The sequence below is a fragment of the Polistes canadensis genome, unplaced genomic scaffold, assembly GCF_001313835.1.
Source record: "Polistes canadensis isolate GaletaPanama2010 unplaced genomic scaffold, ASM131383v1 scaffold_1, whole genome shotgun sequence".
NCBI lineage: Eukaryota > Metazoa > Arthropoda > Insecta > Hymenoptera > Vespidae > Polistes > Polistes canadensis.
Window position 1 is genome coordinate 1,518,870 of NW_014569548.1, and position 22,340 is coordinate 1,541,209.

Below are 22,340 nucleotides of genomic sequence, written 5' to 3' on the forward strand. Positions count from 1 at the left end.
AAGAAGTATCGTATTGCGAGTTCTTGCTTTTCTTATGTATCCGCATAAAATTCGCCTCGATCGTAAATGTTGGCATAATTATGAAGACAACGTTACAAAAGAAAGTTTATTCGTTCTCCTGTCCCGATATGTACGCTAAGCTAATATCGTTCAATTTTTTTCCCCATCAACGGTTGTTAAAATTATCCTCGTTTAAAAATTGCGAGTTCGTTGTGTGTTTGAGGATTTTTGCGAAGAAAATTATCCTATCCTCTCTCGATTATTCATGAACGTTCAATGATGGTTTTTTTACTGATTGACATTTTCTTTAAAAAATCTCGCGTCTCGCGATATTATCGTCACTGTATGTTTTGTTAACGACAACAACGAGCGTCGTTGACTTATCGCAAATGTGTGGTGTGCATGTGTGTTTTCCTTCCTTTTTTCTAAAGGCGTCGTAACAACGTCTTAAAATTGTATTAATACAAATGTTTTCCGTTTTAAAAGCACCGTTAAAATATTCAATATCAATTTTAAAATTAAACGAACCGGTAAACTCGTTAATTAGTTTTTTTTTTGTTATCTTCCTTAACATTAGAAAATTTGTGATAAGTCACGTTTTAAAAATGCAACGACATTCGAGAAATGACTCGTAATAAATATTTCTCTCCCTCTCTCTCTCTCTCTCTCTCTCTCTCTTTCTCTCTCTCTCTCTCTCTCTCTTTCTCTCTCTCTCTCTTTCTCACTCTCTCTCTCTCTTTCTCTTTCTTTTTCTTTCTCTTTATTTTATCTGTTTTGCGTCTTTCTTTATTTTGTTAAACAACGCAGTTTCGCATCACAGTTATATCAAGTAATTTTCCTAATATAAGATAATAATTTAGAAAAAATCAAGAAGGTAAGAATATAAAAGCGAAAGCAAAGGAAAGAGTAATAATAAAATGTAACTGAACTGAAATCGCAGCCGAAGAGAGTTAAAAATATATGCGATATCGGCTCGAAGGTAAATTAAAACGAATGTTACGACGATCGTTGCTCCGACGAAACCTTGAAATTATCTATAGTCGTCGTGTCGTCTGATCTATCGCCGATTAGGTAAGTCTTATAATGAAAAAAAATTCAATAGGGGTGGTGGTTGAGATTCATCGAGAAACATTTAACAAACAACCGCTTCCGATATAGGATTCTCGGTGATGTGTATAGTCGCTGTAGGCCAATCGATTTTCTTGCTGCAAACATGATTCAGTCCTTCCAGAGAAGCCAATCTATAGTCGGCCATCTTCAATGGCGAAAGTGGGGCCACTGAAATAGAAAAATCAATGGAAATTTTTTAAATCATCTTTATCATTACGTTGATACTTTATTTTTTTTGGTTGCTCCTCATGAGAACACTGCTTTTAGTAATCCGATCAGCCATGACTCGCGCGTTCTCTTTCCTTGTTCGAATACATAAGAGATATACGCGTAAGAAATAATTATCGATCAAAGAACAAAAAGGAAAAAAATCAAAGTGGCAAGCACGCATGCAATGTAAAAGTAGAGAGTTGAATGTATCCTTGGTGATTGTATGTATATAGTGTTGCATTTTTCGCGTTTACGAGTATCTGTATTTTGTATTGCGTGGGCGTGTGCTTGTATGTATGTACTGTGGATGTGTGTTTGTGTGTGTATTTGTGTGTGCGCGTACAGCAGGACACAATGTGATTTTGCACAAATGGAAATATTCTACTACCCAGATGCGGTGTTCTTTCTTTCAGAGATTAAGATTATTCCGAGGTCCTACCATCGGTATGTGCCGCTACAACAAGAGACGCTTTTTCTCTGCACAACATAAAAATTCTAATTTACAAATCACCTGCACGAGAAGATAGCGCAAAAGGTCGATTGCTGCCACTTTTTGTGACGTAACTCGATTGTATAGAATTTGGATTTATCGATCATCGGTAAGAAATTCTCTTTCTTATCGACTATCGATAAATGTTCCGATCGAACAAGCGAATTCGGTAAATAGAAGTTCATTTTCTCTACACACATTGTTTATAATTACTTCAACATTTTCTTATGGTTTTAAAAATCACACACACATAAAAATAATTCAAAAATAGTTTTCTTTGTTCCTCGCGAATTCGCTCGCGAGTAATAATCCCAACATTTATGGCGATAAAGTAGAATAGATTAACGTATGTATATTATTACAGGACGGAGAAGGAATGTCGAGTTTGACAAAATCGTAATAAGTTTTATAAGAAAAGGTAATTATATAAAGGCTATCGTAAAAAGTAGTAGCGTGATACTCAAAGGGAAGTTGGTAGTTAGTTTAGATCTTTCACCGATTCTCTCCCGTCAAACGCAGCCCAGGTTCCCAAATTCGTTATCGAAAATATAATAATCGCCAATTAATCTCTTTTCCTTTTGTTTATTATACGTTCCGATAAAAGTTGAAATTCCGACTTACTTAACACATAGATGTGGCCTAATTGACCAACTGCGCACTCGACTCCTTGCGGCCTTCAATTCCTAATTACAATTACCTTCGGGTGTTGTCGGCGTCATGGGCTTCCGCGAGGATCTCACCGCTAAAAGGCATAAGAGAACAAACTTGTTTAAACGTCTAAATAATAATTAGTCATTAAAAAGCTATTACGAGCATGAAGTAAATTTCGAAAAATTTACTTCTTTTCAAATGTAGACCGATACAAGAACAAATAAACGTTCGTGTATCAGGGCACGCAAAAGCGGAGCAAGCTAGATTCTTCGTTTGGCTCGTGTCTATATATACGTGTATGAAATATTTAACAAATAAACGGATCGTAATATGTTAAAAGATGGACACGAGCCACGACGAAGAAATGCGTATTTAATTTTCTACCTAAATTTCAATATATATATATATTTGTTCAGAAAAACATTGTACTATTTTTACTAAAAGTGTTTCTACTCAAGGCGCATACAGAGCTATCGCGATCTTAGCGAAAATAAAAGAGAAGAAAATTAAGCGAAAAAGCAAAAACTAATCTATCATCTATTCTGCTTAGAGATCTAATATAATAAATACGTACCCCTCGATCGATCCGAGACGCGTGGGAAATAAAGGCGCAAGTCGGTGAACAAGTACTTTTTTCATTTGCCTTTCGTTTCTCTTTTCTTTATTTTATTTTATATATATATATTTTTTTTTTATTCTTTTTTTTTTTTTATTTTTATTTTTATTATTCCTTTCTAAAGAACCTCACAGAAAACAAAATGATAATGGTGGTGAGAGACGCAAAAACGAATTCACTTGAATCTTTCCTTTTTAAATACTCTTTTATTTATCAAGTCGAGCCGGTGATTAACCGGGACAGAGTACATGATCAAGGATCTAGTTGGATCTTGGTATTTCCTTGAAAATCATGCGATATCAAGTACGTTGACCGAACGATTTTATTCGATTATTTTGACAAACGATAAAGGCATCCACATAAGCTTTTTCTAATTTTCCCAATTAGCCGCGAAATTGCCATGCTTAATATTTCATAAAACACGAAGATCCAAGCGCGATGGACATCCCGTCATTGGTACAACATGAAACCTCTAGGCGATTTATAATAGCGAAAATCGTAACAACAACAATAATTAACGACGATGACGATCATGACAATGATGGCGATGAGGACGATGACAGAGATAATCAATCGAGATTAGCATTAACAACAGCTTGGGCGTTATTGGATAGCGCATTCGCAGATTTTCCAATATTGCATAATCGATCATAATCAAACTCGAATCATTTCTATTTGTTTGTTTTACGCGTACGCTATCCATTTAAATATGATTAGAAAGAACTAATGGTATCATTATGAAAAAAGAAAAATGTTTTTCAATTATGACGTAAATAGGAAAAAACATGTGTCGTTTGTCGGTATTAACCGACCGAGATAAAAAAAGCTGCGATGTGTTTTGTGATAGGTGCTCAGTGTTTCTGCGATCAAAAAGCCAAAAAACGGAAGAAGAAATTGGAACGTTGCTAGTTTTCACAAATTTTCCTTATTACGGATTTAATTCTTACACGCGAATCTTGCGTTTTTTTTTTTTCTTTTTTTTTCTGCACTTGCAAAAGCAAGTATTCAAATGGTGAATCAAAATTCTACTAATCCAAGAACAGATCGTCGTCGAACTTTACGCTTTCAAAGTTCTCCCAAGGAAATCTTCTTTTGAACCTTGAGAAATCTTAAAGACTCTAACGAGAGCTGGATGCTCTTAGCGGAATTATTTTATATTTTCTATTTTTGGCATCTACTTGGACAAAATTAAAAAAGAAGAAAAAAAAAGAAAAGGAAAACGTATAAGCATACAATATTCGTACATTATAAAAGCGTAAGTTCGTTTGTCAACGATCCTTGAATTGTACGAAAAAACGCGTCAGTAAAGGATAATTATTAATGATCGATATCGTAAATAGGATTTACTACGTATCTATAGTACAACACTACTCTCTTTAGGCCAAATGTTACTAATAATAACGATACGATGCGATCTATACCGATCGATAGGGGGCACAAACTTAGGACTACGAATATTCACGAACTAACTTCCCTCTCTTGAGAATACATATTTCCGAATAGGTATTTGTTGAAGCATATACGGGACCATCTGGTGTATACAAAATAACAAGAAAATCAAAAAAGAAAATAATAAGAAAGAATTCGATTGATGCCGTATGGGCGTATACGATTATACATATACATATACATATGTATGTGTTGTTTGTACGAACTATTTACAGAAACTCCCGATCGATATTTTTGAGTGCGCCTTGAAAAAAAAGGGAGTCCTCGGAAGTTTCCCGATCCTTTTGCGAGTGTGTGTCTCCGCGTTCTGTTCTCGGGGGCAGTAAAATGCAGGTAACAGGCAAATATTTTCCCCGCTACCAGACGGTCACGTGCAATTCACCTATGAAGTATGCCTGCGCGTGTGCGGTAGTACGGTCGAATGGATGAAGATCGATGAGGATTACCGATTGATATTCTTGTTAATATTAATTCTAACTTGTTTTTCGCAACGGCACTCACTTACCATATCCTTCGCCTTGAAGAAACAGTCGAAAGGCCTCGCTTACTTTGCCCGGTTGTTCCTCGAGGACCATACCGCAATCGGAGATCTGAAAAATTGTACGTAGTAATCATTTGTTCGAATGAAAAATTGTCAGAAAATAAATCAGAAGGGAAAGAAAAATCGAGCTTGTATTGGCCGTCGCGATCGATACGAATCGACTCTAATGAGAAACAAACAAGATGTGTGTACATTAGGTATGTACATACGAAGAAAACCACCACTACAGGTTACGACGAGCTTGCGGTTTAAATGGATTTCGCTTAACGGTATGTGCTACACTGGAGAAAGAGACCGAAGTGCTGGAATTCGGCTAGCCTCGGATAGGCACTTGCTCCAGATTCGAAAGCCGGAAAGCCGATTATTCGATGCGTTGCGGCTACAATTCTCACCTTCATCCAGGTGCTGTTCGTTGGATCTAACCGTCCATTTAACGTAACCGTATCGTCCACGTGCGGACTCAGAGCACCAGTGATGTTCATGACTGGTACGCTAAGCGTAAGACCTTCCTTCTTGCGAGTAGGATCCAGTTCTCTGGTGATGTTCAAATCAGTACGTCGCAGATAACTGTCGATGAACAATGCCAGGTTTATTGGATTAACGCGATGTTCGAAATAATTCTTGTACACTTGAACGAGATCGTGGTTTCTTTCTTCCGTACCCTGAAAGGAAAAGAAACAAAATTCAATTATAAATTTTTCAATCATTGGATCCCTCTCCCCCCAGAACAGAACATTTTGTGGAACTGTTCGTTCTTTTTTTCGTTCCATAAGGTAAAGTAAAAAAGTTAAGTTGAAAGAGAGAATGGAGAAACCGTCATTAAGAGTAAGTAAAAAATGTAACGGTACGACTGTAGAGGAGAAATCTTTGGTAAAAAGGACTCCCATCGAAGTAACTTTCGAATTTGACTTAATGATCATCGTCAAAATGAGTTTCTGAGTTTCTCTTCGATTATGTGCACAGCCTACATGATAATATTTTTCTTGTTCTTTTTCTTGTTCACTAAATATATCTCTGCACTCTACGTTATACCCGGTAAACCTATTAAGAAGCTACGTGTTGCATAATAAGGGCGGTGAAATTGCCGCTGACGCGCTAATCCAATTTTCTCGCCTCGCATAGATGCGTTCACGGGCGAATGCCGTTGAAGGAGAGCTCGAAGCTTTGTCGTCTATAATTCTTTGTACGCTTTCACCCGAACCTCGTCCGCTTGATCGACTCGATGGAGCATCGAGCGTTTCAGTTTACTCAAATGGTACGCGTGTCTATCGAATAAATCTTTCATGGAGAAGTTTCGCTATAAATGACCACGCTGTTACGACAAATATACCTCTTGCATTGCGAACGAGTTATTTTTAACGAGATTACCTACTAAGAGTATTTATACAGTTCGTTTTCTTAGCAATAATTATTGGATTGATGTATGCGTATATACTAATTGTAATCCTTATTAGTTAATTATTCGGTAATTGACAAATTGTAATAGTCAACTTTTGATTAAAACTTATTCATGTATCAATCCGATATGTGTAGAGAAAAATTGTTCGATAAAATCTTTAGTTCTGACATAATGTAATTCAATTTGTATTACGTTGAACACATCTTACCCTGCCAAAATGATGCCACATCAGATAATCAAGGACGCTTTGCGTCATTCCTTGTGACCTCAGATGACGAACGTTGAGCTTCTGGTAACCCCATTCGATCCATCCTGCTTGCGTAGATACGCAATTGATCAGGCAAAGTGMATTGACTTTTTCTGGATGTGCAAGTGCAAATCTAGCCAATATATTGGCACCCGCACCAACTCCAAAACCAATGACAGATCTTAAGCCGAAATGACCAAGAACGAAAAGCAGCTGTTCTGCTAACTCCTCCATGGACGGATAAATGTAACTATAGAGAAAAAAGATAAATGTTTAGATCATTTATTTAATAAATTGTTAACTAGTATTAGAAATTACGTCATTGATGAAAATTTATTGTCTCTGAAATGAAAAATCTCTTAACTTTATACTATATAATGAAAGATTTCAAAGAAAACTAATACAATTAAATCATTCTATACGTTCTCGTTGAACTTGGCACGCGAATGAGAATGCGCAGAACGTAGTAATAGTTAAAATTACTGCTAGCACAGCATTACTCGTTATATCATTTTCTATCTCAATTTGTCCGATGAAATTATGACATATGTTCGTTCATTCACTATATTATTGTTACGATTCACGCAACACGCAATCATTTTCTCATTCAATAGATATAAATAGATATCCCAAAGAAATAATAATGTTTCTTTCCAGCTTTATATTTCCAATAACAATTATTGAATCCTTATAACCTAAAGAAACTGAAAGAATCTAAAGAACATTGCAAACAACTTTGATGGAAAACGGAACGAAAGCAGGCTTCGTACTTCGGGGCTTCGATTAATTAGAACGTTGATGGGTTCATTGATTTTTGCGTTAATTAATTTCCCTCCCAGTGATACCATTTAAACTATTCACAACTATTACAAGGGTCGTGTTGCCAAGTAGAATATGAAATATGTAGGCATATGTATAAACATCAACCAGAGGTATTTTCCATCTCGAATCGTGTATACGATAATCCGTTTTTAATTAGTGACCTCGTTAGCACCGACAAGAGACTTTGTAGTTTTCGGTGTGTACGTAGTGGATGTATCCGCGAAACGTACCAAGAATATTGCTTTTTATTCTACGTAGACGACGTAGAGTAGTTGCGAGTTTCTTTAACCAAACGGGTTTTTCATTATGATAGTAGCTATGCTTGTCTATATATATATACGTATACTCACTCCTCCGGAAGCGCCGGGGCATTTTCTTCTTGGCCAGGGGCATTGACGTGATAAACGCAAAAATTTTCAAGGAGAACACGCATGTCGATGTAATTGAAGAACGCCTGGAAGCTCGAGATATCTAAAACAACGAAATTTTATATTAATACGATACAACATTTTATCCAGCAATTTTATTCCCATTCATTTTCATTACAATTAAAATATTAATTCTCTAATTGGGTTGGTTGTAAAAAGAAAAATAATTAAATTAGCGATTAGAAAAGCACATTATTTTCAAGAACAATTGTTTCGTCAAAATCGTTTATGCTACAAACTTGAAAAGTTAGTCCTTGGAAAGTTGCTAGGTAGATCGTGATCTATCACACGCGAACTTGCATATATGCATGTGTTTCGTCAGAAGACGGTCAAAATATTGATTCTCTTGCAAGATGCCTTCATTTCTTATTGTTATTTTCGAACTTAAGTGACTTAACCTTTTAAAATGTACAATTTTGGTTGATACTCACAATTAAGGCCTAAATCGTGATAAGTAAGGATCGCTGGTTTCGCCTGGTTTCCTTGTACGGCAACTAGCAGACTACCTTTGTCCAGTTCTACTCTTTCCTCTCGTACAGAACTATCGTCTCTCGACAAATACCTCAGGGCCGGAAATTGTAACTGAATATTCTTCAGCTCGATATCGTCCATACTATCTCGCATGCACGAAGGCATCGTGCTAAGCATGGGAAAAAAACTCTCTTGATTATTAAAGTTTCGATAAATGAATTATTTTTTTCGTTGAATCTACACCCTTTTACAGAGAAAACAAAGAATATTTTTTACGCTCGTAATCCGGAGGTTTTTTCTTTAATTAAATTTTTCTATTCTCTCCTCGAGAAGGAAAAGAAAAGAAGATTAAATGTTATTTCTTTCTCTAGAATATAACTTCGCAGTTTAAAAAAGAATAAAGAAGTCTCGCTTCCCCTTTTTTTTTTTTGATATATTAATGTGTATTAATGTCATAATTATTTTATCGAAACGCTTTGCAGTGAAGTACGCTGCGAAAAGCGTATTTTAGATAATCGATATTATATGCATACCCCTTGTGCATAATTCCGCATATTATAACGCAAACACAAACGAACTTTCTCATTCCTCTATGTGTAAAGATGGAACTATCAAAGAGATAAGATAGCATACGTTGGAAAAAATGGTATTCGTACTTTCCGATTGTTTTTTTAACCGTTAGTAGATATATTCACCCATTAGATTTGGCTGGAGATACTTTAATTCGTAAGCCCTTATAAAATTTTCAAGTAGAGTTCACAAGATTCTAACCGTGCACCATGAAAGTGCACTTAAACGAAACCGCGCGTGTGCAATTGACGCACGCAGTATGTACCCAGCAAAATTATTACTCGTTGAATTACTGGCCTCGTTGTATAACGAGTAGTTTCTCGTCGAGAAGGGGTTCCTTTTTATATAGATTTTCTTTTTTTTTTTGGCATTCACATTTTCCCCGTTTTAATTTGGTCACAATTTTTACTGGATCGTATTATGAAACAAAAGGTATAGAAATAAAACGAACTGAGTCAGAATTAAAAGCTTTTCCAAAGTCTCTATCTACTATGTGCATACATGAATGAGAACACATTTTTTACTATAGAAAAAACCAAGTTGACGCGTAATATTCGTATAATATAGAAGTTCGAGTGTGTCTATTCTAGATAAAACGTTTCGTCTGATCTTTTTATGGTATCGATCAAAGACCACGCCCAGTTGGGCGAAGTAACTTCAAACAAAACGCATTTGAACAATTATTTTCAAAACGAGTATATAATTACAGACGAGATTCTTAGCTTCGTCTGCAATAATTAATATCTAATTTATTTTAGAATTGATTCTATCGATGAAAAAATTCGAACATTTGATAATTGGCAACATTTGTAAAAATTTTATTTAGTGTTTTTGAAATCGCTCTTTTTCGTCGCTTAACCTCGATGTAATTAATTAAACAAATGTCGAGTAACACATTGAAGGTACGAACGTTCAACCACGAAAATTCTTTTCTCGTCGGAAATACGAGAGAGTAAAATAAACAAACAAAAAAATACCTTCTGTGTGTTGAAGGAAAATATCAAAGGATAAGGATAGTCATGTAGCAGGAGAGAAAATACGGTGTTCTCGTAAAAGTGAACAAATCGTTCCAAAGGTCTATTATGTTGTAACATTGTCCTTTTTTAACCCTTTATATGAACTGAACAGACAAAGCTCGCAAGGAAGAACACGTCGTCTATTCTCTTTTATGTCTCACAGGAGAAACATTTGCTCTCTTTGCTGTCTACTTTATTAAATATCTCGTCTGATTAAACGCTTAAGTGTAAATTATTTTTTTAACCTTATCGTACACGAGTTTCAATTGTATTTTGTTGCGTTGTAGCGAATAGTTTTTTTAATCGTCGATTATCTTTTGCGTCAGGGTTATTAATCAGTTAACATTTTAATTGAAGTTTGTCGTATAAATGTACTTGGGTTCTTTTATTACAAAGTTATATATTTAAGTTGCATAGATTACTTGAAATTGTTAGCTTCTTATTGAAAGATTGAAACAGACGAAGCAAAGGAAACGCAGATATCGCGTTGTGGTTACTACAACCCGCAAATCGATATTTCCATAAAGAGAACTGCATTGTGTCTACTTACGAACACGGAAATTCTAATCTGGAACGCGAAGCTCGAATAGAAAAATTCTACGAGTTAATATTCAAAAGTAAACTATTAGAGCTTTCGATTTTTTATTTTTTGAAAATCCTATTGCAAATTTATTACTTGCAATCACGTGATTGAATAAAGTACAATTGTCGATTAACACTTTCATTAGTTAACATATAGAAATTATAAAGTAATTTATATTTTTATTATTCTTCCCGTGTGCTCTTGGTATCAGCGAGAAAAGATGAAGAACAAAGTAATCAAGTTCGTTAGCATTCCAAGCACTATCAAACGGGGTACATGCGTAAGTACTTTTCCGTATCTCGGACACGTCAGACTCTCATTTCCGGTCAAAGTTAAATCCGGTTTGTATTCCACCTACCAACTTTAGAACGTCGATGATAACATGTAAATGACGACGTACAAGATATCAACTGTCCTGCTACATGAAATTACTATTATTTGTTCTTCTTTTTTCCTGCTTCTTCTGACACTTTAAATTTGAAAGTATTAAAAAAAAGATAAGAAAAGGATTGGGAAGATTATAAACCACAAGAAACAGATGGGTGGCTATGGAAACACACGATATTCCGTAATTTGATATCCCTTTGGTATCCTTTTTATCGATCGATTAACCGGACTTGATTTTTTGTGGTCTTATTATACCACCGACGACGTAAAGTCGCAAAAGTAAAACGACGTTACGAAGAAGGGGATCGATTTACATCCTGTTTTATCGGTAGCTCGTATTTTTCTCCGAAATAAGTAAGATCAAGAGAGAGAGGGAGCAAGAGGAACGAAGAAATAGTTCATGCACGCATGCATAAAACACAAAGGATGTACTACATATATATTATAAATACATACGTACACACGTATGTATAGTTCGTTCAAGAAAAGCCATACTACATTCCAATCGCGACAGTTTCATTGAATTTTCTTTCCTTTCTTTTTTTTTTTTTTCTTTCGAACGCGGCAATCGAATAAAGACGATGCATCAAGCAAATGCAACTTTTAACCAAGGTCACCAAGAGCGAATGTTTCAAGGAATACAAAAGATACGAAAATAAGCTAGATGGAAGAAGAGGAAGAGAGGGAGGAGAGAAAGAGAAATCATTCGAATTTATAATATAAGAACGATTATAATTGCATCGTACTTTTAAGAATAAATTCGAAGCTTTCGTTACCTCCGTCATCAGTCAGCAGTTCTCCTTTTCTTCTATTTGTCGCAATATATTTAACATTGAACCAATCGACAATTTATGTTGCCCCTATTTCTACCGTAATCGATCGAATGACCGGTATTTCACAAAAGTTATATTTTTTTTTACAATTAAATGCGGATAACAACCAATTCGTTGTTGACTTAAGTAACAATTAAAATGATATTTATAATTATAATATAATTGTTATTAAGTTAAATAAAGATACAGCAATAATATTCAATAAAGAATTTTAATGAATAATTTAAAACAAGTCATTTTCTCGACCGGTCGTGATACGTTTAGTGTTAAATGACACGTTCTTCTCAAGGTTTCGTTTTAATTCAACAAAATGACTCGTACGATCCTGGACTCGCGTAGTACGCGACTCACGACATATAATGTCCATAAAGAGATATCTGGATCAAGGACGTCTCCTCGATAATATCAATTGCGACGGTACCGAAGTATTTTATTTTCTTACATTTTTCATTATATGAATTTGTTCCTTTTTTTTCTTCTCTCTCGTAAAATATTGATTTCTTCCTATTAATGATGTATTTTTATACGATTCTGGGGAATGATTAAACGTTCGTAATGTTTTCGATATATAGTAAATTTGACCTGACGTAAAAGAAGTAACTATCGATCGAGTCGAACGTGGAAAAACATAAATCAAGCTTTGGAGAAAAATAGAAAGAGAAAGCTCGTGGCAACGATTGCAGGTGGAATGATGGCTTCTCGCCAAATTCCATTAAACCAATTTTCGGTGGAAAGTAGAACGAACAACGTCCAAACGTGACGATATCTCTTTGTTTTTGTCAAATATTCAAGGTAATAAAAAAAAGGTTCCAACATTTTAAGAACTTGTAGTATTCACCGAAACGAGTAAAAAAATGTCTCGTTAACATGAGTCCAATAATCAACTTAAACTTTTATTATTTATGATAGTTCGATATCGCAAGCGAATCTTTTGGCAACATGCCGAATGTGTACAGTGGAATTTAAAAATCATTCAAGTATACTTTGATCCGCGATTCATGAATGTTAGAACTGCATTCGAATGGAAGGAAGACGTATCGAGTTTATCAATGAAAATGGAATGTTCTTAATATTAGGCACACTCGTAGAATTTAAAGGGTCTAAGAGCAAAACAATTAAAACGATTGACACTTAACGAGTTTCATAGTAGAAAATATTAGTTTCTAACCATGGTAAGATCGGATATTGTCGGATTGTTTTTAATTGTATCAACGATGAAACGTGTCCGTAAATGAAATATAACGATTTCTCGGTAACGAAGATGCGTCTTATGAGATAATGCGTGCCGATCGATCGGTAACTCGTTAACGAGTATGCTTTAATAATAATAAATCTTCGTATTATTTTCGACGTCATCCTTTGTCGACTTAATTAGAATAGTCAGAACACAAAAGTACTTTGTTAGAGTTGCTTCGTGATAAGATTGTAAAGAACTATAACAACGGACATCTCGTTGCTACCTAAAGTTTATAATTATTATATCGATTGGAAGAAATTTTTGTTTAACCCTATAAATATATATTATTACATATATATATTATAGAATCTTACGAATATAGAATCGAATCAAATCGAAAATAGATGAAGATAAATTTCTTGTTTTTCTTACTTTGTATTATATATATATGTATACACTTACTGGCAACCGGAGCTAAAGCTACTCATATTCTAGATGATCTCCGAACTAAGCCAAAGAGCAAAAATGAATAAGAGCAAGAAGAAGAAAGTATATACCTAATATATATGGGATACTTTAACAACTACAAGGAAGGCTGAACAAATCCATTCTCTCGTCGATCCTCTTTCACGTGAACTTACCCCAAAAGTGCAGTTTTCTCGGCGGTGGCGGCGGTCGGCATCTTGTTTCTGTCCCTAAAACAAAATGGCGGCAAATAATATCACACACGCCTGGCCCCAGCGATTTTTCTCACGTAATTTTCGTCTCGTCGATCACACAAATGACAAAGCACAATCGACTAAATTTCATGGGGAAGGGGGAGCGGGTGGACAATCTAATAATCGAAAACTTTCTACGATACCGTTACTTTTACTCTTGAAACTATGGGAACGTTGATCTATTATGTCAATTCGAATGAATTTACTAGATCGATCGATGGAACTTAGGAAACGAGGAAATGTTAAAGGACGTTGAATAGGGTGAAATGAAAAGTTAAATGCAACGTTGACCGAGTTCGAAACGAACGTGACTGAAAATGGAAACTCATTCGGAACTTGAGAGACGTCCGATTAGAAACTTAATAATGAAACTAATTAAAATTGTAGTTTCGAGAGTAAAATAACGTTGTCGTAGGTTGATCTTGAAGTGAAGATCTTCGACCACGCCTCGATCTTTCGAGCCGATCACCTGGAGTCCCTCGAAGCGAGGAGCCGGTTCCGCAACGTGTTTTCTCGTTTCCGTCGCGCGTCACGAAAAGTCGCGCTGACGCAACTCGAGCGTTGCAAGGACAAAGGAAAAGGGATAATATATTTGTGCTGCACCATGGTAAAACAACGATAACGATATAACAAACACTTCGTGCAAAGGTAAATAGCCACCTGATAAGAAACATTACAAAAAAAAAAAATTAAAAAAGAAAGGAGAGTACAATGAAAGCAAGCCTTAAAAGCTCTACACAAATTTGAGTAAAAAAATAAAAAAAAAATCAATAAATGAACACAATGACAATTAATATGAATATTTATATTATGGCCCATGCATAAACGTGCATCGTTCTAGGTGTCGACTAAAGCATATTAAAACAAGAAGCTTCGTGTTTTCTCTGTTCGATTCGCGTGATGCGCGGCTTACCTCGTGGCCTGCTTTTCTAGTTGAGGTCGATCAATAGTCGCGGTAGCAACTTCCGGTCCTAAACTCCGACCATCCGTTTAGCCAAAGTCCCATTGCTCGAAGTTTAAGCATTAGCCCGAGTATTTGATTATCGCGCGAACGAGGTTGGCTGCTTTCGAGATTCCTCGTCTTGTCGTCCCAATAAATCAAACAATTCCAGAAGTTCGCGTCCATAAATTCGATTATTGGACGCAAACATTATCCTCGTCGTGATCGATAATAAATTTATCTACCTTTTCCAAGATATCTCAAAAGACGAGCGAGCAGTTTTCGTTCGGAATAGGATACAAAATTCGGATGAAATCGATTCCTTTATGCTGTCAAGTCAAAAACTGACGAGTATAATAGAAAAAAGCAAAGCCCTTTCCCAACAAACCAAGATACCTTTAGATGTCTTTGACCTCGAACCACTTTGGAGACACTCTAGTAGTGGAGAGTGTTGTTTTCTTATGAAAGCAATCGATCGATAAGGAGAAGGCACGAAGAACAAAGAAAAGAAAAGAAGAAAAAAAAATATTCTCCGTGAGACGGCTTTTCCTAGCACCTGTTCGCCGATTACCAACACCCGTCACCACCACCACCACCACCGCCACCACCACCACCAGCACCAGCACCACCAAAGCAGGGCTGGGGCCTGTAATCTCGCATGAAATTACCTTGATACGATCGATACGCTCTCTCGTCGATCCTCGATCAATGGATCCTTTTTCCTGATCTCCACTTTAGGGGAAGCGAAGCTGAAAGCCTTCTTGACGCTCTCGAGAACGCTTTGGCCGGTGCTCTGGGTCTGGTCAACGATCGTCGTGCTTTTGTAAACGTCTTCGCCCAGGTCGCCTAAGGACCTGTACGAAGCGCCAATACCTGCCGGCATGGCGTTCCTCGTCACGTTTCCTCACCCACGATGACAAGGGGTCTCCTTCGAAAAATGAGCCGCTTGCTCGTTCCCGACGTCTTCGTCGAGGATTAGCTTCCTGGCCCTCCCCTCCCCTCGGCAACTTTTCTCTTCTCTGCTGCTGGTGCTGCTTGACGATAGATAGGCGTGCCCGCGAAGCCAATATGCCAATTTCGTACGTCAATAAGGCAAACGAACGAAGGCAAAGGAACAAAAGAAAGAAGAACCAAGATAAGGAGGAAATGTCATTATCGTGCTTCGACTTATTCTCGATGCATCCAAAAATAATTATCATTTAGTTTATTCGTTATATATATTTTAATCATTTACGAATTTAAGATTTGTGAGAATTTGTCTTCTTTCGACGCTATATATACACGCGATGCAACGAAAATAGGTTCTAGCACGAATTCAACAAAGGCTAGAACGAAAAAGAAAATAGAAAAGTAGGGGACATATATATAGATGCATGAGACGGTGCAAAGACAGCATGCAGAAAAGACTCATTGATCTCATAGTGACTGTGATAATACACACATTGAGATAGAACTATGCGCGGCAGCATGCTGACTGCAAAATATCTCTCACCGTGCTTTCATACGTGTGTGTCTTTATGCGTGTATGCATATATATATCTATGTATACGTAATAAATAGGTCTATCGCGCGTATAATATGTAACGATACACAACATGCTAATATTGTAAGACGAAAACAATGATGATGTGATTTGCATCGAGATCCTTTTTTTATAAACGCGTTTTGTTTGTTTCTTTTTTTTTTATTTTCCTTTTTTATTAAATCACCGATTATAACGTGCATAAAATATTTAAAAGCGATCGCATGCGAATAAAAGATGAGATGTTAAACGCGTTTAAATTAATCGATCGATTTATTCATCTCGATCTTCTTCGATCGAAACAAACCTATTTTAATCGTGTATATTATAAATATCTTTTATTACGATACCAAAATATAAAATATTACGCCTACTTCGTCTATATTAACGGTTCATTTTCCAAAGTTAACGGCTCCCGCATGATGGTCTCGAACGAATGGAGAACAAAGTGCTCGTTCTCGAGTACGTAAAATAAATCGATCATTCTTCCTGTCTCGTCATTGAAAATTTTATTACATTTTTATCAGTTAAATACGAAAGAAAAAATTACGTTCGTTCGTTTGACGCGACAATTTATTTAATATACTATTAATCGTTGAAAATAATAACAAGTAATCGAATTGTCGTTTAGCGATACGACAGAATTAAAAATTATAATGTACCAGAAAGAGAGGATTCGAAAGAGGCTTGTGATTATTTAAGGATAAAAATAAAGGATCAATTATATTCCTAAAGACTGTCTTAGGATCCCTACTTTATTTCGATGAAATCTATATAGTGTTCATTAGGTTTACTTAATATTCCTCTGTTGTAACGAATGATACTACTAATAATTTTGTCTAATTTTATTGTTCTGTTGAAACCAAATATTTAGAAAATGAGAAACATGATAAAAAGAAAGTCATAAAAAATTGATTAGAATTTGAGAAACATATGCGTATAATCGATTTTACAATTAGTCGATAAGTAATTATATGCATATTACAGTATTTTCTTAATTGAAAATTTTAGGAGGAAAAAATAAATCAGAAAAAAAAGTAGGTTGCACTTCTTGAATAAAAACAAACGGTTTAATGCTTCTCATCGATCTCTTTAGGGAACACGAAGGCGTCTCGATGTCGACGTAATAGACGACATAACTAGAACAACCAACATCTAGCCTCGATCTTTCTTTCATAACGAGTAAGTAAATATCTATTTTCTTCTAAATCTCTGAGAAAAAGAGAAAGAAAAAAGAAGGAAAAAAAAACGTACGACGTTCGAGTTTATCTCTTTTTATCGGTATCAATAAAAAAGTATAAAATAAAACAGCGTATATATCGCAAGAAGTGCATCTATCTCAATTAACCTAAGAGATATAGGTGTAAATAATTTCTTTAGGAATGGAAAAAGAAGTTTGTTGGAAGGTTTTTAAGGAAAATCAGCTGCGGTTTTCGCAGAGTTGGACGTCATCGGAGGAAATTGTTGAGTCGCACGCACGAGCAAAGAAAATCGATCGGGATGGCTCTGTGAGAGCGCAATTTTACCAAACGAATGATCTTAAATAAAATGTTTTCAAAAATTATTTATTTTATTCATCAAAAAAATTAGAATTTTTCTTGAATGTTATTAAACGTAGAGCGCGACCGGCCGATGACCGGTTTAGAATTTGGAATAAAAACGCTTGCGTTCAATGCGATTGCAAATCTTTCGACAATATAGAAATATTTGTATAATAATAAAAAATATAATTGGTTTATTTGAACGGATCCGCATCGATTATTATTATTCTTATTTAGCGTTAAACACGATTTGATTTAGAACAAATGAAACATATATAATATAGGAGAGGATCGAAGAAAGTAGTAGTCCGGTTCGACGGGACAGGAAACAGATCGATCTAGCTTGACTCGGGCTTTGGTTGGCAGCGCCACTAGCACCAGAACCGACGTCAGACGGCGTCATAATAATAATCCGACGGCGATGTAACGGCATCGTCATCGTCATCGTCGTCATCCCCGTCATCGCCGTCGTTATCTAGCGCGTCTATTTCATTATACTTTACGAGACCTAGTACCGCCCTAGTACCGACCTAACACCGACCTAGTATTGCACTAATCGTGACCTACCTACGATTATTTTATTCTTCAAATTTTTCTTTTCTTACCAAGCAAAAAGTTACACGCGATATTTGACATGATAAAAAAAGTAAATTATGATCTATCGTGTATATCTCATATCGGTGAGAGTTAATTCGAGGATCGATCGCTTCGAGATGACTTTCTTTCTTTTTTTTTTTTTTTTTTTACTTTCGAAATCGTAAAAGGTAGACCACCACCACCACCATCTCACAGAGGACGAGGATGACTCACCTAGTCCTGCTGCGCGATTCTCGCCGCTGAATACTGGTATTGCTGAAGAAGAGTTGCAGTTTTCCTTTAGCTTCTTAAAATTGGTTAAAGATCGAAATAAATGGATAATATAAGTAAGTAGTCGACGATTATGACGACTATGAGACGATGATAATCGAAAGACCCTTCTTCTTCTTCTTCTTCTTTTTCTTTTTCTTGTTCTTCCTCTTTCGTTATTTCCTTTCCACTCGACCTAGCTAGACGACTACCCGACTGAATAAACAAAGATGGAGACTCCCTTTGTACTACTTCTCTTTTTTTCCTTTTGTTTCCACGTACTACTGTATTAGGGAACGTACCCGCTAACGAAACTGACGAACCGAAACGTGTTCCCGTAGGCACCGCACGGTCACTATTGGCTTGATCTTACGGCTTCGACCATGGACTGGTCAATGAAATGCGCGTCTCCTGGTGCGCGGTATGCACCGGATCGAACCGGTTACGAGCCGCCTCTCGACATCTGCCCATTCATACGAGAACCTCATTTTCTTGACTAATACGATAATATTCTACCTACCTTAGATCTCAAGACCAAACTTCTCCTTGTTCTATTTCTAAACAATATATCGAGCGAGCTTTCGGACGATCGTATCGACGTTTGTTTCATGAAATTCCCGTCGATATTATAGGAAACTTTGTTCCTTTTCTTATCGATCGAAAGTAAGTCATGAAGATGAACATTCTTCTATGCTAACATTACTTTTATCATTTACATAGTTTCAAATCTTCGTTTGATCTACGATCGAATGATTTGTTTCATCTATATGATTTTGTCTTATCGAACGATAAGTTTTTCGTGGAAAGGCATAATATCGTTTACACGATCATAACAATATGATAAACGACTTAGATGCAATTCGGTTGATTTTATCAGATTCAATTAAAGTGATAAAGAAAAGCAAATATTCTCGACTGCATGAAAGATAATTAAAATTTATTGCTTTGTCTTTCATTTTTACCAACACTGGCCTAGGATAAAAATACGCGAGAGGTATTTTTGAAAAAACACATTTTTCACATACCCGTTCCGATCGATTCATCATCATTTGTCCGAATGTCTACTAATTTTTATTGCAATTGTAGCTAGTCATTTATAAAAATAATATCAAAACGAGAAATCGAAAATGATTTGGAAAAGTGGCTTAGGTAAGACTAAGCTGTCTTATATGATACGTTCAGGTATGAGGGAACAAACAAACAATAAAGCGATGTTGTAAACGGAGGCAACATTTCGGAGACGATGAGGGCTCGGTTAAGGGTGCTGCAACTAAGGGTTTCTCTTGCTCCCTTCCTCTCAATAGCATCCCTCTGTAGAGTGGTTGCGTTGAAGCAAGCTGGTATGACACAAAGGTAAACGAGAATATCTTCTCTCTCTAGGGCCTGACCAGTGTGTCTGAGGTAATCCTCCCCGGAGATTACTTGGAGACTAACGTACCTTTATTTATGTCCGGTTAAAAGGATTTTAATACACGTCCTAGGGTCGTCAAGTGTAATAATTCAGAAGGACAGGCAAGACGTTAAAGGCAACATGGCACCAATCAACGTCGTCTTGTTCCTTGCAGTTATTACAGAAAATTCCCATAGACATAAAAGTAGAATAATATTTTGCCAAATACGCCTGAGAAAAACTCGTCTATCCCTATTCTTATAAGCTTATCTCTTACTACTCAGAATTATATCTATTACTATTGGTCTCAACTTCGACGAGCTTTGACAAAGATGCCCTCCCTTCTTATCATTGAAACACGATGGGATACGTCTGCTTGTCTGTTTGTCTGTCTGTCTGCTTACAAGCTTTCTCTTTTTTAGACTTCCTTCCTTCCTTCCTTACATTTTTTACGAGCAAACGATGCGATTTTCTTTTAACCGAGAAACTCTTACAATGAGACAACTTGGATAACGTAACGTTGTAAATATTAATTATCCTTCTTTTCTTTCTTTTTTATTTTTTATTTAAACGTACACGAATATCTATAAATTTTATTTGGAAAAGCACGGTATTAAAATTCTTCGTATGTATGCACTCACGTACGTCACCGACCTCCCCATAAATCTGAAGCGGCGATAAGAGGGCGAACGCAATCGATAAGAGCAAACCTCACACGAACCATCTTTCTCGAGCAATACCTGCTATTCTAACGTATACACTTCCGCAGTCTAGGTTCAACGTGAGTTGATTCGGTTCCGATTATTTTTCTACCGTAAGAAAGAATCACGACTGTGTTCCTTTATCTCTCTCTCCTTTTTCGATTTTATTATCTTCCCTTTCTTGCGCCAACTATTATTTCTCTAACCCTCTTCCTCATTATCTACACTTCCTTTTCTTCCATGAAAAAAAAAAAGAATATTTATAGAGTAGGATATATAGAAAATTGTAGGTTCGTTTCCGCGTTTAATAAATTTGCCTCGTAGACGATACTACTAGCAATTAACTTCAAAATAAATAAGTGAAAATGATTGAAATGCGATAAGGATGTACTACCTCGTAAAGTGCTTTCTCCCTCAGTGATCAGTCTGCGGCATTTCGTGTAATTATGTCAACCTAATGGGAAAGGCTGGTGTTCGGTTAAATGTCACAGAGAGCTAAGATTACCTTCGTTTGGAGAATATGCAATAATTAGGTGTGATGGTAGTAAGAACAGTGTGCATTATGCCGTCCTAAATTACTATACAGGGTACAACGTAGAACGATGACGAAAGTAACTGTACTTAGTTACACGCACTTCGGATTAATTACATCTGAAACGATGACGACAGATTTACAGTTTTCCTTGACGAACGAAAAATAAAATATGAATTTTTCTAAGAGTCCAATTGCTCGTTTTCCACTATCCAGGGTGAACCACGAATCGCGATCGGTAGAGATTGTTTTGTTATTAACAAAATCCGATCGGAAATGTTTTTGTCAAATATAGCATGGTGTGGTTATTTTTTTGTTTTATAAAAGTTTCGGTTACTTTTACATAAATTTCTTTGGTATCAGCAATCGATGGCAGGTGAGGATTTTTGATCCTCGCGTAAAGAGATATAAAGTAACTCTCAGAGGTGAAACGTGCCAGGCACAAGGGTGTAGATTCAGTGTTTCCGGTCAAAGAGCACCGGTTTACGATATCGTGATCGATAGGGAAACATCTAAGAAAGATATCGGGGGGGGGGGAGAAAAAGAAAAAGCAGAAGCAGAAAAAGATGAAAGATGCGACGGATGCGAGGGAAGATGTAAAAGAAACGAAGCAAGACTAGAAACGTTTCGAGATCCTTTTACGAGACTCGGTTATGCGAGGTGTGAGCGAACACGAACCTGAAACAAGCAAGACCGAGTCGAGCTACACCTGAAACCGTCTTTCCTTCCTATCTTCCTTTCTTCCTTTCTTCCTTCCTTTCTTCCTTCCTTCCCTCCCTTCCTCTCTACACCTTTATAATCTTCATCCCGAAACGATATGTATTCGTGTATATATATAGATATACGCGGTATTTCTCTCGCAAGTACATCCATCATAAAAATGTATATTTATGCGTACTTCCGTTACCTTGCAACAAGAGTATACATATGTATATTGTTACGACATGCCAACTCCCGAGTTCTCTTTCTCTCGTTCGTTCTCTAAGGTCTCAGTTACCTTAAACTTACTCCAGCCATGGGATACTCATGGAATACGAAAGATGCTTCGCGATAGTACTATAAGAGTATCTCCTACTTCTTCAACATCTTTCTCTTCTTTATGCCTTGAAACTGTTCGAATCGCATGATCTAAGCTTTTATTTTCTTAAA

At 36.3% G+C, this 22,340-nt stretch overlaps 1 protein-coding gene across 7 annotated transcripts; it reads right to left on the reverse strand.

The window, feature by feature from the left end:
• Positions 1 to 741: 741 nt before the first annotated feature.
• Positions 742 to 18,966, reverse strand: LOC106793768 (protein NDRG3). Of its 7 annotated transcripts, none has more exons than XR_001382462.1 (10): positions 18,533 to 18,963; positions 15,328 to 15,690; positions 13,642 to 13,695; positions 8,395 to 8,603; positions 7,886 to 8,006; positions 6,675 to 6,963; positions 5,460 to 5,729; positions 5,032 to 5,116; positions 2,432 to 2,552; positions 742 to 1,278 (listed from the first exon to the last, which is right to left on the reverse strand). XR_001382462.1 is itself a non-coding variant. In XM_014760964.1 (10 exons), the coding sequence occupies exons 2-10, from the start codon at positions 15,540 to 15,542 to the stop codon at positions 1,133 to 1,135; spliced, it is 1,434 nt and encodes a 477-aa protein (XP_014616450.1). In that variant the 5' UTR covers positions 15,543 to 15,690; positions 18,533 to 18,964; the 3' UTR covers positions 742 to 1,132. The 7 variants fall into 7 exon arrangements, 6 of the variants coding, with proteins under 6 accessions (XP_014616450.1, XP_014616458.1, XP_014616467.1 ...); XM_014760964.1 differs by having other exon boundaries at positions 2,508 to 2,552; positions 18,533 to 18,964; XM_014760989.1 differs by lacking the exon at positions 742 to 1,278 and adding an exon at positions 1,732 to 1,797 and having other exon boundaries at positions 2,508 to 2,552; positions 18,533 to 18,964.
• Between the last annotated feature and the right edge of the window lie 3,374 nt (positions 18,967 to 22,340).